Genomic DNA, 18,407 nt, shown 5'->3' on the forward strand with positions numbered 1-18,407 from the left:
TACGTCAACAAGCAATGAAACCCAACACATCAGTTCAAACATTGCTGGGAAAGCCCTCTGACACAACGGACATACGAGCAATCGTATTGTGTCAACCCTTTGTGTGTACACTTGCTGGTGATAAATGGTAGTACAAGCAGCATGGCGCATGTATGGACAACATCCTTTATCTTTAACTGCACATTAAGCAAGCAACAGTTGCAAGATGACTTGACAGTGACAATGCACCATACAAAGCCGGAACAACATAACAAGTCTGTGTCCACTGCCACATACTTTTTAAATTGAACAGGTAATATTAGTATTTTCAAACGGGTAGACTTGCCTGAATAATAATAATAATAATAATAATAATGATAATAATAATAATTAAAACATAGCTATTGAGCAAGCAGTTGTAGCAAATAGCTCCATTGAAACCTGCTGACTATGAGGTGTTTAGATTTTACAGAAATGCAGCAGCATTGCCTATATTTGGGAACTCGCACTTTAAAACTAGTCAGGTGAAATTTACAAAACTGAATCTCTTTGATTGTTGCATTAAGTAGATCTGACAATAATTCTCTGAAAATACTCCTTTAAATATGTTGTTTTACTACATAGGTCAAATATAAATTAGTTCATTGTCTGATCTCACTGCTTTCATTGCTGTTTAAGTGTACTTCTTCTTGTTTAAACACACAGGAACAAGATGTCCACCACTTGCTGATGTGCAGATTACAAACTATAAAGTCCACCTATACTCACTCCAAAAAGTTATCCTGATGTGTTCATTTGATAACCCAATAGATCTTAAAACACACCTTTCCATCTCACAAAAAGAAAGTCTCCTAAACAAATCCTTAAAATCTGCTGATGCCTGAAAGCACAGATTCACATTGCTGTGATTTGCTCTAAAGTACAAGAGGATGTGGTCTTAGCATTAAACAGAAAAACCCAATGTTACACACAAAACTTATATACTATAAATAGTTATTATCCAGTGCTACTCACCAGTTCTTGGTTGGTAGAATTGGAGTCATCCCCAGGGAAAGGAATGTAGATGGCTAAGGCCACACAGTTTGCAAATATAGACAACAGTATAAAGATATCAAATGGTCTGGAAAGAGGAAAAACTGTTAAGGGAAAAAAATCATATCAAGTTAGATTGAGGCAAAAACAACTGGCACAAACTGATACTGATTTATATATTGTGTTTATATTGTGTTCTGCATTTTGTCTGAAATATCAGGCATGTTTAAAAAAAAAGGAACAAAATTCTAATTTAACTGGACAAAGTCACGTCAAATTAATAATCATTAAAATAGTTAAAAGAAGGAAAGTCAATGTTCCTGACACTGATAAAAGGAGGCCTAAAGCCTATAGCAGAATCTAAAAAGTTACCAACATTATGCTTGTAAAATTGATATATTGAAATTTAAATCTATGTTATCGTCCTGTTTTCATATAAACATCCAAACCATCAATCCACCTTTCAAGAAGCAATCTATCCAAACAATAAATTAAAGTCTTTCAATCACTCAGGCATCTTTCATTCAGAGTCTCTGTCTGTCTGTAAAGGATACTTCCACTCCACCAGGCTGATGCAGGCCCTGCGGATCGGGTTGTTTAATGTTAGGCAGAACAGAGCTCTGGGTGGCCTGCTGTTGGTAGAGCCTCCCTGCTTTTTGCTTTTGGCATACTGCTGCCTCTTTCTCTGCGCCAGAGAGCCCACAGGAGCTGATCCAGTAGTACAGACTGGGGGCTGTTTCTTCATGTCGGGCTTTGCACCATCTCCCTTTGCTTGGCGAGCAGCATTAATGGCAGCATGCCAAGCAAGGACCGGACTGACACCAGAACAAGTGGCACTTGGATCCTGAATGTCACTATTGGCCCCGAGGAGGCCATGAGAGGAGCCGACAGGCTTGCCAGTGCTGGATGGGGCCTGCAGGGGGTCCAGTGAGTGGAGCTGGTGCAGTTGGGTGTTGCTTTCTGACCAAAGCTCAGAGGTTTCATTGGAGTTTGCCGTCCTTTTGTCGCTGGCATACTGTGGCCCTGAGGGGAGAAAGTGGGTGATCGATATCAATGTATATGATATTTTTAGACTGTGAGTGTGAGACTGAACAAAAGATAACTTGCACATAACCTCTTTGGTGTTGTCACAGTTGTCGTGTCATATTAAAGTTTTGGAGTAGGTAAATTGTAATATCACATTTTCTTAATTTGAACTCAAAACCATTTGGAGGACATTTTTAGAAGATGCATGCCACAAACATTAATATACTCGTTATAGAATTTTGGTCAAGATATTATATATTGTGTTCACTAAAGACAATGTTGGTGTTCTCAGCAAATAAAAGGTATTCCATCTAAAACTTTAAAACTGGATTAAAAGTCAGAATACAATAGTAAGAAGTAAAAGTAGAGAGGAGAGAGAGCTAGTCATTAAAATCAATAGGAACCATGGATAAAAAAAGACAGTGCCCTTGAAAGGGTCACTGTGGTTCAATGCATCTCCACAGCCGAATCAAATCAACTACAACTGTAAGAAAGCAAACCAACATGTCTCTAGTAAAGACTCTCACTCTGAGTTAGTTCAAATAAAAGTCACAAGAGGATTTAACCTCATACGCAGCCTCGTTTCATAGACTGAGTTATTTTTAAAACAACTAATAGAAACGAATTTTAATTGTTGTTGGGTTGTTTGGTTTTTTTTTAATTTATGAAGATGTTTTTTAATGTCAATACTACCGAAGTGTTTATTTAACATAACCAGCCTCTTGCCAGTGCGATCATCATCGAAACGATAAAGATAAAGGTTGATTCCAGCAAAAAAGTTCGATCTGAATGAGTTGACAATCCTCTTTTCAGATTGTAACAGGTGCAACAGGTAGCCTATGGAATTTAGATGAAAGTTGATGGGTCGTCTCTCATTTCATTCCGGGGAGGGTATACGAATCTAAGGCACAAACTGTATTGATTTAAAAGGACCATTTCAATAAGTAAGCCCACTAAGAGCCATGCCATTTTACAGACATCTCGATTCCCAACTGAATTGACGACTGATTGCTGTCAAGAAGACTTGCTAATAATGTTATTTTAAAATTTTACTCATTCTGTCGTCTGAAATAAAGTGAAGTGTGTAGATTTATAACACATCACATATAGTTAAGAGACATTCATAGAATATTCCAAACGGACGCGCTCGCCCCCTCTCTCTCTCTCTCTATGCGCTCAAACTCCGCTCTTCTGCTTCACTCGCTGTTTCTCATTTACCTTCAGACTGTACATCTGCTTCTTGCATCCTCGAGTCCACATCGAAAAGATCCGTTTTAAATCCAACTCATCGTTGGAAAAAACGATTTAGAGGCGTCGACGCGCCAGCCTGAGTCGAGCTTTTAACATGAATTATAAAATGTTTGCCAAACGTAAATCCTGACAGGCGCGCCACACATTTTCGACACATCCGGGTGCCTGCCTGCAGATTCACCACGGATCTGAGAGGAGGAGAGATGATAGCTGCAGTAAATCTAGCCCTACTCTATTGTGTTATTCTTTCTGAATGCTGGGGTCAATAATAAGTGGCCGGACTCTGAACACATTCACAGCCTTCGATAGGTTTCAATTTGATCACATTCAAACTGGAAATGCACCTGTTGACGCCCACTCAACGTCAAAGGGCGTATTCAAAATCTAAATTTAAAGATGTGGTCCACCAGGATTAATAACAAAATACAAATAAACACCGATTCATGTAATTGTAGAACAAATAATATAAATAATAAAATAAAAAATAAAAAACTGAGGAAGTTTCAAGGCAACATTAAGTGCGTTTCCTTTTATGAATGTTGAAATGCATTAGGCTATAACGATACCATTTAATGCAAAATTAATAATTTAGATACGTGAAAAGTCGCAATCTCTGTAGGTAAGTATGACTTTCTCCCGTAAGGATCTTTCTGGATTGGAGAACAAACACCATGACTCCTATCCATCCAGATAAGCCCCAAGAGTATTCCAGATACTTTGGACTTACCCCTCAGGGGTCTTCCCCTTATAATGAACGGCATTCTGTCACCTGGCTCTTCTCTGAGGCCTCATTGCGCCGACTGCTGCCCTCTCTCCGGGGAGATTCGAGTTGATGTAAAATGTAGGAGCTGCGCTGGAAAGCAGTGATTGGATTACCTGTGCCTCTTATGGAGGATAACAGTTTCACAGTGGCACGTTGCCTAATCCTCCGATTATAATCCTTGTGTCCAATGCTCCCTCTGAGGAGGGGTGGGGCAGAGTCTGGCAGATATACAGCTCAAGGGGACCAAATAACATTCTAATTGTCTTATCAAATATCAAATATGATGTCGAATAATACTCTATTGTAAACAACAACAAAGTATAGTGCATCATTGACACTTCAAGGACATTTAAAACAGGGGAAGGTACAACGTTAGCCAGGGGTAGAAATAAAAATCCTTATAAATGATTGGCTATTTGAAAATCAAGGACTTGTGTGAATAAATCAACTATCTGGGCTATGATGATAGCTACTAGTGGTTTTCTTTTCATTTCAATGAATAACTTCTATCCTTTTGTGAGTGCTGCCAATTGATCTATTAGAACAATAGTTGTAACCCTCGTGTACTGTAATTAAGCTAAGGCATTGTATTAAGTTCACTCTCTGTTGCGTTGCTTTTCAAAGTCAGTAGATTTGTACGTGTATCACAGTTAGACTAACTGTTATGAATTGATTTGTATTATTATTGTAAATAAGAGTAAATGTATGTGTGTGCACATAAACTTCATGCCACCCCTGCATAAGTCAATGACCTTGAAGTCAATGTTTGGCCACCATAGTAAAGAAAGTCCAGCCCTGCCACTATTTTTAAATCAATCTACCATTTATGTTTCCATTAACAGTATAATTTTAGTTTGGCTCGTCAGGACGTAAATGGAGGCTAGCCACTATAGGCAACACTGAAGACACTGACTATACATTTTAGTGGATAATAATCGATGTCCTGAACCTGCAGCATGGCACTCACTACAGGTTCAAAAGTAGATTGGAGGAAATGGCAGTAGCTAACAATACTATGACGGTCTACTTGTATCTGCCAATCTTCTGTGACTTATTGGCTTTGGTAGGTAGAAAGGAAGGTAAGTTAGTTGATCGGGGGGAAGAAAAAAAAAGATAATTAATACATCTATTACAGGCGTGCCACAGAAATACAGCCTTAATTTTAGAAGATTTTCAACAGATTTAGGAAAAGTAGTTTTGAAACTAACTTGCCTACCCTTGTTGCAACTATTGCAATCTAGTTACTTCACTTAAGATGAGAAAAAGATTAGGATCTAAACAGAAGTTTATCAACTTTGGATGATCCCCTCTGAAAGCCAGTAACAATAGGAGGGATTTTCTTGTAAGGTTTGCACCAAGAGATTTCGCTCAAGAGATCAATTACTATCAAGGTTGGTCAAGGTAAATTAAATGTTGGTGGCACTGGGTGGTGAGTGCTGTCAGGTATCATGACTTCAATGCACTTGTGTAAACAAGCTGCCTGCCAGAAGTCAGTGTGGGTCTTGTCCAATCATTGACTCGGAAGGATTATGGCAGACAGATGGCGGGATAATTCGACAAGGCAGGGTATTTGACAGCATTGCAGACTGGTTTCAAGCATGGCAGAAGCCAGTGAAATGAGGTGAAACCAAAGCAAGGCATTGTAGGTTAACAGATCAAGGTTTAGACTATAGAGACTCACAAGTTGCAGGCTATCCGGTCCAGAAATAGGAGAAATCCCAGCAGCCAAGTGCAAATTGAAGACTAGAAGCCTGGGGCTAAAGCGATAGGCTGGCAACTTGGAACCTTTGATTTAAATAGATGAAGAGGTGAGAGTGATAATTTTACTTTACCAATTTGCTGTACAACATGAGGAAGATCAGACATTGTGTTTCAGAGCATGCTACACAGATCCTGGTAAATGCTCTTGTGATGTCACGCATTGACTACTGCAACTCCCTACTGGTCGTCTCCCTGAATGCACAAACAAACCTCTGCGTATGATCCATAAGGCATATGAGTTTAAGCTGTAAACTGGATTTAGCACATTGAGCTCTCATCTCTCTCTCTCTCCCTCTCTAAGTGTGTCTGAATGCACATCATAGTTCTGCATGTCTCTAACTTTACAATTAAGGTGTCTGGGAGAGCTAGTTTCTTTAAATCTATATAAACGTAGATTGAAGGTGTTGGAGGAAGATGCTTTAGTTATACTTTGACTAATGACTTTTTGTTCTGTGACTCAAGACATGTTATACATTGTTTTGTGTGGGGGTTTTTTTTCTTCAAATTATTATTTATATTTTGCTGCTGTCCCTCTTGGCCAGGACACTCTTTTAAACGAGATTCTTAATCTCATTGAGGTTGCAAAACCATGAAGCTAAGAGAATTGAACTGATACAGAGGCCGACATGAATTATTGGGACATTAAATTATTTATTTTTTAAAAAGAAAAAGAAAAAAGATGTGCTTTAAAGATGTGTGTTTTTTCCACTATCTTAGATCAACGGATGTGATAAAAAAAAAAAGATAACTTTTAAGTTTATGAATTCATTGTTGTTTATAAATAAAAGTAGTGAATTCATAGCGCCAGATCCACACTCCATACCAGTTGGGGGCGGTAATGTTTCAAATGTTGTTTGCCAGCCATCATAGAAGATCAAGAAGAAGAAGAAAGAGGAAGTAGAAGAAGAAGACCCACAACAACAACAACAATCCAGGATGGAGACCGTAAATGCTGGAAACACGATGAGTTTAGCAGCCTTACAGAGACAAGACCCGTACATTAACAAACTGCTAGATGTTACCGGCCAGGTGGCTCTGTATAACTTTAACTCCAAAGCCAATGAATGGGTAGGTTTGTCAAAAAAAAGAACACCCGAAAACTTTCTTTGATGGCTTTTAAAGAAAGCCAAGTACAGCTACACACATATTGCTAATGCTAATACGTGTCCCTCGATTAAAAACATTCAAGCATAGAATCGTATGTGATTTTTTTTAATGATGTTTTAAAGACCCTCTGTTTTAATAACAACATAACGTTTTGTGATCATAAAATGTAAAAAAACAAACAAACAAGAGTTTGTCGATTAGCTAGTGTTGACATGTTGAGTAACAATTCAGCATTAAACTTTTCAACACTGAGTTTTTGTGTCATTTCAGGAGAAGACAGAAATCGAGGGGACCCTGTTTGTTTATGCGAGGTAAGCGTGAGAAGGATCCACAATTTAATACACTTATTCCATTTGTTCACTTGAATTTCGTTTGTTTTCATTATTATTTGATTTAACTATAAACTGGGCTTCAGTCTTTCTAAACAAACCATACCTGTGTTTTTATTCTTAAGACATATTCACAGCGTAGTTAACAAGTCGCATGTAGATAAAGCTTGTTGCTCTGTGCTCATAAGATCCCTGGTTTAAACCTTAATATTTACAGTCTATGGTTTTAATACGGATGTTAATCAATCTGGATTTATAATGCGCCAATTCACAACTAATGTAATCTCAAGACACTTCACAAAAAGCAGTTCAAATAGCTTTATCTAGAGATCCTTTAAGATCCGACATTAATCCATCATGAGCCCTAAAGAACATTATTCCAAGTGAAATTTATCATATCATAAGATATTATAAGTTTCACAGTCAACAGTATTTTTTATAACTAATAAATGATTATATTTGCCGATGTGTATTTGTTTTTCACTAACATTTATTTGTTATCTCAGGTCAGCCTCGCCTTACCATGGCTTCACCATCATGAACCGCCTAAGCACGGAGAACCTGGTGGAACCGATTAACAAAGACCTGGAATTTCAGCTGCAGGATCCTTTCCTGCTCTATAGGAATGGAAACTGTAAGTGTTCTTGTTACATAAAAGTCTTTAACCTGTAGATATCACACGTGGTTTGAGTTTAGAGAACACATTTACGAGCACATCATCATTTCACATTACTGTGCTGTGATCCAGCGTCCAAATACGTCAATTATACACCTTGTGAAGAGTTCAGAGCTGCATGTGAGCCAAAGTCTCTCATGATTTTTAAGAATCTGCTAAATGTTTAGTTATACCTCTGTTTATTTTTAAGGCAATGTTTTTTAAATTCATATTTAGTTTCTGAATGAGAGTTTCTGCTCACCGAGAGCAAAAAAAGACTATCAAAGAGGAGTTAGTGGAAGAAATGTTTCCAGCCGACATTCACCATCTCACACACACACACGCACACACGCACACACACACACACACACACACACGCGCACAGACACATATACACAAACTCACTCGCTCGCACGCACACACACACACACACAGAAACGCACTCACACACACAGATACACACACACACACACTCACTCACTCACTCACTCACTCTCTCACACACACACAGACACACACACACACACGCATAGACACATACACAGATACACACACACACTCACTCTCACACACACAAACAATAAATTAAACAAAACACAAGGTACCTCTGAATATGCGGAAAAAATATCTCCCAAAGGTTTTCCGGAACATTTCTTTTCCTCTTTGCTTGAAGTTGTTTTGGCATCTTGGAGGTGCGTTTATCAAGAAGACTTCTTCTGAAGAGCTTTGTCCAGTCATCACCTCACAGAACCAGGGCCAACCAGGCAGCGACCCTTTCCACTCACAGGTGTTTACTCACAGGAGACAACATTCTTTTTTTGATGATGATTTAAATTACTTATTGAGCTTTCCTTTCTTATAAAAGCTGTGATTCTGCACATGAGTGTCCCCGATGAGTTGTCAATGCTCCTAGCCTTATGGAAACAGTTACCGGATGAAAAACGGAAGAAATAATATTCTTTGTCAGATCTTCAGGAAGTGGCTGACAGCGCTTCCACAGAGGTAATCTATTACGAGTCTGAAGACAAGTTTCATCACAGCAACAAATAAGGAGTTGGAATGTTTTCCCATTTGTTTGCTTATGAGAAAAAACAGCATGGCCAAGGTCAATGTCACTGAAGACTGCTCGCCCTTCGAGCTAGGTTTGCCCGTCAGCATGGCTGGTATGGAAGACATGATGTAATCTCTTGTTAGCAGTTTTGTCAGAGCAGATTTTGGAGCGGTTTCACATAAGCTCAAGTGCTGCTGCTAGAATGTTATTTCCTCAAAGCAGGTCGGGTGCAGACTGATAATTAGCAGACTTAGCCAGTAATATTCTTCAGCATCTGTAGGAGGCTCTTCCCAACTCAGCTCACAGTTCAGTCTGGAAACACGGGATACAGGCGATTATCTCTGACAGTATCCTCCTCTGGTCGTTTTATTCCAGTGATTCTTTTTGACTGCTTGTCTTCTTCATTCAAAGTCCATATTTGCTCTTCAGTCACGCAGCCTACTGCCTGACTGTCCTTTGGAAGAGCAGAGACAATAAAGGTCAGCCTGGTTTGCCGCAGGGCGAAGTTTTGGTTAGAAGCTAAAAAGAAGAATTAATTCTTGACCTTCCTAAGTGTCCATCCTCTTCTGTGAAACAGGAAAAGTACAAATAAAAACAAAATGAGCAAAGGCTAGAGAGAGAGATACCGAAAGAGAGAGAAAGAGGTTTGATTAAAGAAGCAGAGTCCAACACGGTGAAGCCGCATGCTTCAGAGTGATGGGGATCATTTACGGTTCTTAGTGTCCCGCTTCAGCCTTTTCAAAAGCTGGTGAGCTCACTGCCTTTCCAACAACTGAGTGAGTGCTGTTCAGAGAGACCTATTTTCACACACACACACACACACACACACACACACACACACACACACACACACACACACACACACACACACACACACACACACACACACACACACACACACACACACACACACACACACACACACACACACACACACACACACACACACCTGTTTACACCCATCTATAAGTCCCTTGGTAGCTGTAGGTGCTGCACAGAGACAAACACTCCGGTTGCTAGGTTACCTACTCATCCCTGTGGACCTTAAATATACAAGTGTTTCATCACACAGCTACACAGGAGATGATAGAATCAGTGTATAATTTCAACCCTTTAGTTTCAGCAAAGACTTGTTTATGGACGTTTGTGACATGATGAAGGTTTCGTGTTGTGAGCCTACGAATCCACTCCGCACAAAAAGTCTTCTACTTTATCATCGTAGATGACATTTTCAATGTTGACCAATTAAAGCCCGCCCTGAATTTCCAAAGACACTGAAATCCCCTCAGGAATTAGTTGGAATTATTCAATAATTTAGGCAAAACGTAAAATGTGTAGTTGACACTTTCTAGTGAGCGGACAACTTCATATTGACTTCATGTAGCACCTGGGCAGGAGACCATGTAGATACACTGATGTGAAACTAAGAATAATAGGAAATGCAATTAAAATCATTTATCCAGTTATTTGGGCGCCTGGCGGTTAGTGTGTGCGCCCCGTATACGGAGGCTACAGTCCTCCAAGCAGGAGGTTTGAATCTGATTCACAGCTTTTGAACAGAGGCGAGAGAGTGAAGATCTTCTACATCTCATGTCTTGGATTGTCTTCGGGCGTGACCGATGTGGGATGTTTGGGGCCGATATCAATGTTGGGGAAACATAATATCCGATACAGACTGTCGATATCTTTCGTAGAATTTATGTTCAATCTGCAGAGATAGATATCGAGAAATACATGTAATGCTTTGGTCCCTGAAATGCAGTGATCAAACACTTGTGGAAAAGATAAATAACGTAGACAAGATGGACACTCAATGTCAGGCTTTAGATTCTATTACTCTCTGCTCCCTCCCAATGTCTGCTGATAATCAGGATCAAATGTTAACTGATCACCAACAACACACATTTTAATCAGTGAAAACTTAAGTTAAACATACAAAATGTAAACAAACATCCAAACTAGGCTGCATGATGACGCACGAAACACTGACGTCGCCTTTTCTTTCCTTTCTCTTTTATTCATCGCCATCTTAAAATGTTCAACCAGATAAGTACAGTGTGGATTTTTTCTACGTGTAGATCTTAAACAATTGAAGTTTTTAAATGATAATTATGGAATTAAAGTCTGTCTTCTCCTAGATGAATAAACTCTTCTACTTTCACCCCCCTCGGTTCAGTCCACTGGCAGCAGCTCTGACACGGGCAAAGGAAGTCGAGCGATATAATTGTGTGGCAAAGTTGTGTTTTTTAATGTGATCAACCCTGTTATTAAAATAAGAGATATCATTTACGTACTTAATTTGTGTTTTTTTTGCAGTGGGTATCTACAGTATTTGGTTCTATGACAAGAGGGACTGTCAACGCATCGCTCAGCTGATGGTCAAGTAAATAATCATGTGATTACTGTGTCTGTGTTTGGATGAGATGGGAGATTTCTTCATCAGTACCTTTTGGAGTCTTGTTGTTTTTACAAGTCAAATTCACATTTGAGAAGCATGTCGCAGTAAGGTGTTCAGACTGAATTAGACCCGTTCATTCTCCACTAGGATTGTGAAACAAGAGGCAGACCTGGCCAGAAGAGAGTCGCCGGAGAGTAACGTCTGTGTTGCAGAGCCCCGGTCCTTAGACATCCTGGAGCTGCTCAGCAAAGCCAAGGAGGAATACCAGAGGGTGAGCAGACAAACGCACACTTGCAGATGCGAGATGAACAAACGCTATGTTGCAAACACAACATTACCTGAAATTGTCTGAGCGAGCAGCATGTGAAAACGCACACACACGTTTTGTACTCGCGACTGAAAGCAGGCCCGAGGAGGACTCAGCGTGAGCGAGGGCAGGGGGGTAACACTTACATCACGCTACCGGGGAGAAATCAGTCTTCAAGCTTCGTCATCTTTTCAGCTTGCCAGTGTGTTCTTTTCCCCTCTTTAGTTGATGACGTGATGTGGTGCGTCATTTCAGGTGTGTGGGCCTTCTGTAAGAGCATGTAGCAGAGGTCTGACTGTTTCCACCTCTGTCTTTCTTCTTCTGCTTGTGTCTGTGTCATTCAGAGTCAGGAAGGTGAAACGGATGCCCCCGCAGAGCAGAATGTGAAAGCAGCTATAAACGCACCTGAACAAGTTCCCTGCAGAGTCCAACCTGAAAAGGTAGATCACAGAACATGAACATGGATGCTGGAAACACTCGAGGATTATCTTGCTGCTCCTGTTTATTCAGTACTTACTTTTGGAGCAGCCTGCACACACGACTGCCTCCAGACAGTGTGTAATGAGTTTGTGGTTGAGCAAGTGAGAGAGTGGGAAGAAACAAGGAAGGTGTCATACTGGCAGCGGGTTCATACAGTATTTGTCATTTTATCTGGGGCTACCTTCAAAACACTTCAGGGGCAGGACATGGCCCCCCGAGGCGTTGCATCCCGGACTTCTGTGTCAACCTTTTTTTTTTTTTTCCTGTGGAGCACCTTCTCATTGTGTCTAAGGAAAGTCTCCCCAGAGATCTTCTGTAGCGCCTCGGGGAGCTCGGGCCTCAGGGTTGGAAACCGATGCCCGAGACAACCGTCTTTAGCGCATCTGTCCTGAGCTAACGCTGCCGCTTATTAAAGTGGTGTGCAAATAGACAGGTTTAATGCACTTACATCCACTCAACCAACACACATCCCTGCCTCGAGTGTGCTTGAGATATTTGTAATGTAATGTTAATGTGAGATGAAGGATTGAGCAGAACATTAACAGAGCTCGAACAATTGGCATGTGATTTTTTTTCTTGTCAACACGTAACCCCACAACAGGATCCCCAATCATTTGTCTGTGTGTTTCTTGTGTGGCACTGATTTTTTTATTTATTTTTTTTACCCACCAGAGTTCTCATACGATGGTGAAGCAGATCACAGTTGAGGAACTCTTTGGCTTATCCCTGAATAAGGATCTCTCTTCAACCACTGTCCAGCACACCACCAGTGCTCCTAGCAACGCCTCAACTTCATACCTCACAAATCCCTCCACTTCCACTGCGGCTCATCAAAACCCACTCCCCAATCCCCATCTCCCAGCTCCAGATGCCAGGTCAAATCAGCAACACCAAGCCCCCAGCCTGTTCCCAGCTCAATACGCTTTACACCCCAACCCAGTGTTCCCCAGAGTGCCACTGGCAGCGTGTCCAACCTATATGGGAAAGGAGATACTCAGCTCGCTCAAACCAGTAGCCCCGTCCGTAAACGTCGACATCCACAAACAAATCCTCGCACCAAACATTCTGCCAAGTGCGCTTTTCCCTCCCAACAGCTTCCAAGAGCCCGTAGGAAAACCTCTTCTCCAGCACGTCAAGAAGATGGACGTTTTCTCTCAGCCTTCAAACCTAATCAAACCGTTGTCTGTGAGTTCAGTGTTTTTGTTAGAAGCAGCCTGATTCATAGTCTTGTCTCTATTTGATACGTTTAGATCTCAAAAGATGAGATGAAATTACAGCATGTGGTTTTATTATGTCCTATGTTCTTCTTTGATTCTACCTCTCTCTCTTTTTTTTATTCTTCCTATAGACTGTTCCCATGAGTCCAGATCTGGCCTGCGTGGGTTCGGAGATTTCTGTGCTTCTTTCCCCCAGTGCTTTCCAGCAGTCCATCAATAAGACAACGTCAGTAACATCAGGGGTCCCTCCTGCTCCGGCTGAGCCCTCCTCATCCTCTGTGGGGGTTGTAGAGTCTCCAAGAGCCCCTTGCAGCAAAACACAATTACAGGAGACGCTCATTCATCTAATTAAGGTACACTGTGGTCTTAGCTAAAGCTGCTGTACAATACTATACAATTCAAGTTTAAAAGAAAAAGTGTCATATTAACAGAGTAGCATCAAATACAAACAGTTGAGATACAAACATAGATGTGCTCTCTCATTAGTGATGTTTTGTGGCTGTTTTTTCCATTTGCCTGATATGCCAAAGTGCTGATGAAAACGAGGCTGAGTCTCTGAGGTTGGTTCCTCTGCTGATGGTAGATTGTTTTGGAGTGTCTGTGTTGATTAAGGCCTGCTTTTTAAAAGGTCTGTCTCTCTGCCTCCGCTCCAATATTAGAGGTAATTAGAAAGTAAAGTGTTCATTCTATGCCAGATATCCTTGTTCCCAAGGGTAATTTACAGACAACTCAGTACCTACTGCACTTTCACATATCAGAAACTCAATAGGAAGTTATCTATTCTCATGATCCATGTGGTAAATGGACTTGGAATGTTTAGCATTTTTCTAGTTTTCTGACTTCCTAAAAGGCTTTTTACACTACATGTCACATTAACCTGTTCACACCTCATCCACAGACTGTTGCATAATGTGCCCAGCAGTGCACATTCACATGCTGTGGTGTAGCAGCAGGAGCAATTTGGAGCTCAGCGTTTAGCTCAAGGCCTTTCCTGAATATTTTTCTGCTTCATTAAGCTCAGGGTCTCTCTCAACTTGTATTTCAGTACAAGTCTTATGTTTGACCCAAAATACAATGCAACATGCGTTTGAATTTACAATGCATGCTTCCTGCACAATATGCAGGGTTTTTTGTGTGTGTCATTCCGTTGGGGTCATTAGACTTTGCTCACAGTCGTCAGCAGAGCAGCTGGAGCAGCTAAAACATCATGTCTCACTGACCTGTGTTTCCTTAAGTCTTCTCCACTTTCATCACAGTTGGTTCTGTGGATTGTGGTCATTTTAAGACTGAGTTCTGTCAAACTAAAATGCCGGCCCTCCCACCCTCCACCTGTGTGTAGAAACAGGCTGTCACAAGGACTTTGTTCTGACTGTCGTGTTCACTTTCTTCCTGTCTAGAATGATGCAGATTTCCTTGGTGCCATTCACGATGCTTACCTGCAGACCCTGACGAAGAACTTCAGCAACATGAAAGTATAGCCATCATGAACCATCATGTCCCGACTGTTTCTTTTCCTTGAAGCCCATTTCAAAACCTGCGAGGAATCAAGAAGTGAATGGACATTAATACAAATACACGTTTGTTTATGCACTCATCAACTCTTTACAAATAACTTGGGTTCTGACAGCTGTTATGGCGTGCATTGCCACCATATCACACTAGTATACTCCTGATTGAGATAGTTCAACTCTCACCTGAACACTGACGCAGTCCTGGACACTCAATAGCATGGATTGAATATGTTGAAGAGACGGATGAGGTAAAACGTCCCTGTGCAGACATGAAGATGTTTCTTGTTTTTTCTTTCTTCGTAACAATGATCAAACTTTCAGCCATATCAGTTTAACTGTTGCTGGTTCAGTTGAGGATGGGATCACAGTTGAGCTTCTTCATCCTGGGACAGTCATTCTTTTGTTGAACAGTATTTGATTTAGAAACTCCTCTTTCTCACTCAACTGAGGTTTTTGGATTTCATGCAGAGATAACATAAATGTGCTCCCATAGTTCTCTCAGTGCTGGGGACATTTGTTTTTACAGACAAGCAGCATGCTCATTTTTCCTTTACCGATGATTGGCAAATGTGTGGCATTTTGAGTTTGGATTATTGGGCGATTTTTCAAACTACATACAAGGACGACGTAGAATTTCCATTATTTTTTTAAGCACTTGCAGCGTAGAGATCAAAACTGTGGTCTCAGTTTCTCCTGACTGCCTTTTTATATTAAGTAAGTTGTTCTTTTTCTTGGTCTGTGTCATTCCTCCAGCTGCTCAGCTTACAATATTTTCTTTTCTTTTTTAAGGGAGAAAGTGCAATATCTGACTGTGGCAACGTCTTTAGGTATTTCAGCTTTATGTGATATTTGAGGACTATTCAGTAATGCTTAGTTTATCTCATCATCTGGGATTCTGCAACTAACTCACAATTTAAATACGAGCAAAATTCATCAAAAAGTTATATTAACTGTGTTTTACTATAAAATATGGGATACTGATATGGTTATGTTTCATACCAACTGAGTTTATATCAGTAAGCCAACCTTAACTCTTATTTCTCAAAGTATTTTTTAAGACCACTGTTAAAGGTGACGTTATATGCGAAATACACTTTACCGTATTTTGTGTCTCTAGCTTGTCTATTATGAGAGAAGTCCATCCTCTCCATTGTATGCCTGCTCCACCTTTTAGAAAACGTGTTCTCAAACAAGCTGTAAAGAGATTTCCCTTTGTGATGTCACAAAGGGCAGTAATCCCTCCACCAAGTGGGTGACACCCCCACAGCTAAGTGTTTGTTCCGCTGTCTGTGTCTGCCTTCTCACCATAAACAAAAGGGAGTGATACAAGAAAGCCAGAGCCACATCCTCTTTCAGAGAGGGGCATGGTCAGACAGCTCATTTGCATTTAAAGCTACAGACATAGAGACATCCTGTTCTGAGCAGGGCTGAAATAGAGGGGTTTATAGACATGATCGAATACAGGAGCAGAGTGGATTTAAGACAAGAAACTTAACAGACATGTAGTGGGCAGCTCTGAGACTTATTTAAACATGTTGAAAAGGAGGATCGATAATATATGACCTTCAAGTCTATATTCATAGATTTGCACACAAAGACAATTTAGTAATTTGCTGTTTTTTTGCTGCAGGAACACAGAAGCACATCTGTCTCCTAATCATGACACTTTGACTGCTGATGTTAGTTTAATTTAGAATGTGTGTTTTATTTACATCTGGTAGCACTTTTAAATATTTAAGGGGAAAAAATCTTATTTTTCGGCATGTGTGATTTTCAAACACAGCAGGCAGCTAATGGATTTTTTAATTCAACTCATTTGAAATGCAGCGCTGTTTCAAACGTTTTGACTTTAGGTCCAGATAAAAGACAGTGTTCATGCAGTGTGTTTTCACAAAGTGTTAAGCAAGACCGTTAATGAAGTCTAAAATGAATTATAAATTATGAAAAGATTTTCTTAGATTTGCTCCAATAATCTCAAACATCAGTCAGCTCATTGATAATTAGGTTTCTTATCGTTCAAATATATATATGCTCATACAAAAGATCTCTATGAGCTCAGATGACTTCAGGAAGGGTATTTGGAAAACATAAAAATATTTTTTCATCTTCACTAAAGAAACATGTACAGGAAACACAAAGAAGTAATATTCATTTCATACTTTATACCTTTATTTTGATTTTGTGAGTTTATTTTGATTTTTATGTTGCTTCTGCTATTTGAATTTAGTAGCCGTGTTAGCCTGTTTTTTTTATATTGTGACTTTCAGGTTAATTTAAACTCAGATCTGCATGCATTTTAGTGCCAGCTATGTCTTCTTTTCTTCATATTGTTTCCTTTATTTGAATTTGTAAAGCAAAAAAAGGAAGTCAGCCACTCAACTGATGTCTGCACTCACTGGTACTTGCCCTGTTTTAATTTCAGAGAAGAGCCTACCAACACTCAAAGCCTGAGTGAGGTTACGGTGACAAGCGAGCGTAAATGATTGAAATACTGAGATTTTAATCCCAGACATGTTTATGCATATAACTTCCTTTAACTAATTATTTCATGTAACTTAATGGCTAGATATATGATTTGGGGTAGGTTTTGAAAGCTACATTCATCATGTTTTAAAAAGTTCCTGCTGTTTATAATTTTACTCATTATGGCTACTTTGTGAAAATTAAAGATTACAAAATATGGTTGCATTCATTTTTGTTAATTGCTGATTTTTTTTTTTCGATCAGTGCTGAAATAAGCTGCAACGATTGAATGAGAATGTGTTTTTTTAAACTTTGTTTTAACCAGATGGTGTTCAGACTCAAAGCTGGCAAATAAATTGTTGGTAAACAAACATCTCATTGTAATCATTTTCCTTGCAGGCTTCTAAAATAGCCTACATAAGTTTGGAGAATATCTAATTGCGTGACACGTTTTTCTTTTAAGGGGTTTTTCTTTATTGTAGTAAAGGGAGCCTAGTCAGTACCTGTCTCTGACCACCAGAGGTCACCAGGTGCTTATTGTTCAACTGTCGCACTTAACTTTCTCTTTGGATGCAACCCTTGAAACGTTTATCTGCCCCAGAAAAAAAAAGTTCTTAAAAAACGTTGTCCCCTTAAATAAATATTTAAAACTGGGTCATACAAAAGGCAAATGGAAGTGGGCTGTCACTGCTGCCAATCAGGTCTATAATAGTGTAATTAAAGTCACATTATAGCCTGTTAGTTATTGTGAGCCTTTGTCCTTCACACCGAATAGAGTTAGCCAGAAGCTGCACTATATTGTCTATATGTTGTTGTTTTTTTTACAGTTTTCTTCATCTAGATGCGTCAGTCTATCTGTCTAGCCACCATCTATTCACATAAATATTTGGATGTTTTTTTTTTTTTTAAATGGAGCCTCATACAAGAATTAAAAACGCAGGCATATGCCTATTGAAGCCTTAATTCAGCACTGCACGTTTCCCTATGTATGCTTTTTCTACAGCTGAACTTTGTCTTCTCAAGTAGGCTCCTCTTGACTTATGCCGTCAGATTCAATTTCGATCTGTTGAGGTTGAA

The 18,407-nt window shown here is 39.8% G+C and overlaps 2 protein-coding genes across 7 annotated transcripts in view; one reads left to right on the plus strand and one right to left on the minus strand.

The window, feature by feature from the left end:
* Positions 1 to 4,170, minus strand: part of cacna1db (calcium channel, voltage-dependent, L type, alpha 1D subunit, b) — a 63,569-nt gene extending 59,399 nt beyond the window's left edge. For 3 of the 6 annotated variants that reach the window (XM_079359425.1, XM_079359427.1, XM_079359423.1), the window contains exons 1-3: positions 4,016 to 4,168; positions 1,566 to 2,034; positions 994 to 1,099 (exon numbers count right to left, since the gene is read on the minus strand). In XM_079359425.1, coding sequence (XP_079215551.1) covers positions 994 to 1,099; positions 1,566 to 2,034; positions 4,016 to 4,049 — 609 coding nt within the window. In that variant the 5' untranslated portion in view covers positions 4,050 to 4,168. Of the gene's footprint in view, positions 1 to 993; positions 1,100 to 1,565; positions 2,035 to 4,015 lie in introns of all 6 variants that reach the window. The other 3 variants (XM_079359424.1, XM_079359422.1, XM_079359426.1) reach the window with 3 other exon arrangements.
* A 2,482-nt stretch (positions 4,171 to 6,652) lies between these two features.
* dcp1a (decapping mRNA 1A) lies at positions 6,653 to 17,701 on the plus strand. Its single transcript, XM_079360546.1, has 9 exons — positions 6,653 to 6,880; positions 7,190 to 7,230; positions 7,755 to 7,882; positions 11,271 to 11,337; positions 11,500 to 11,623; positions 12,004 to 12,099; positions 12,812 to 13,324; positions 13,488 to 13,709; positions 14,754 to 17,701. Exons 1-9 carry the CDS (start codon positions 6,749 to 6,751, stop codon positions 14,832 to 14,834), a joined length of 1,404 nt encoding a protein of 467 aa, XP_079216672.1. The 5' UTR covers positions 6,653 to 6,748; the 3' UTR covers positions 14,835 to 17,701.
* Positions 17,702 to 18,407: the final 706 nt, after the last annotated feature.

Source organism: Symphodus melops (genome assembly GCF_947650265.1).
Source record: "Symphodus melops genome assembly, chromosome: 13".
Taxonomy (NCBI): Eukaryota; Metazoa; Chordata; class Actinopteri; order Labriformes; family Labridae; genus Symphodus; species Symphodus melops.

Coding starts and splice junctions, on each gene's coding strand:
- dcp1a (XM_079360546.1), top strand. CDS start 6,749: ATGGAGACCGTAAATGCTGGAAACACGATGAGTTTAGCAGCCTTACAG. Junction 7,883..11,270: donor GCTCTATAGGAATGGAAACT/GTAAGTGTTCTT, acceptor TTTTTTTTGCAG/TGGGTATCTACAGTATTTGG. Junction 13,710..14,753: donor CGCTCATTCATCTAATTAAG/GTACACTGTGGT, acceptor CTTCCTGTCTAG/AATGATGCAGATTTCCTTGG.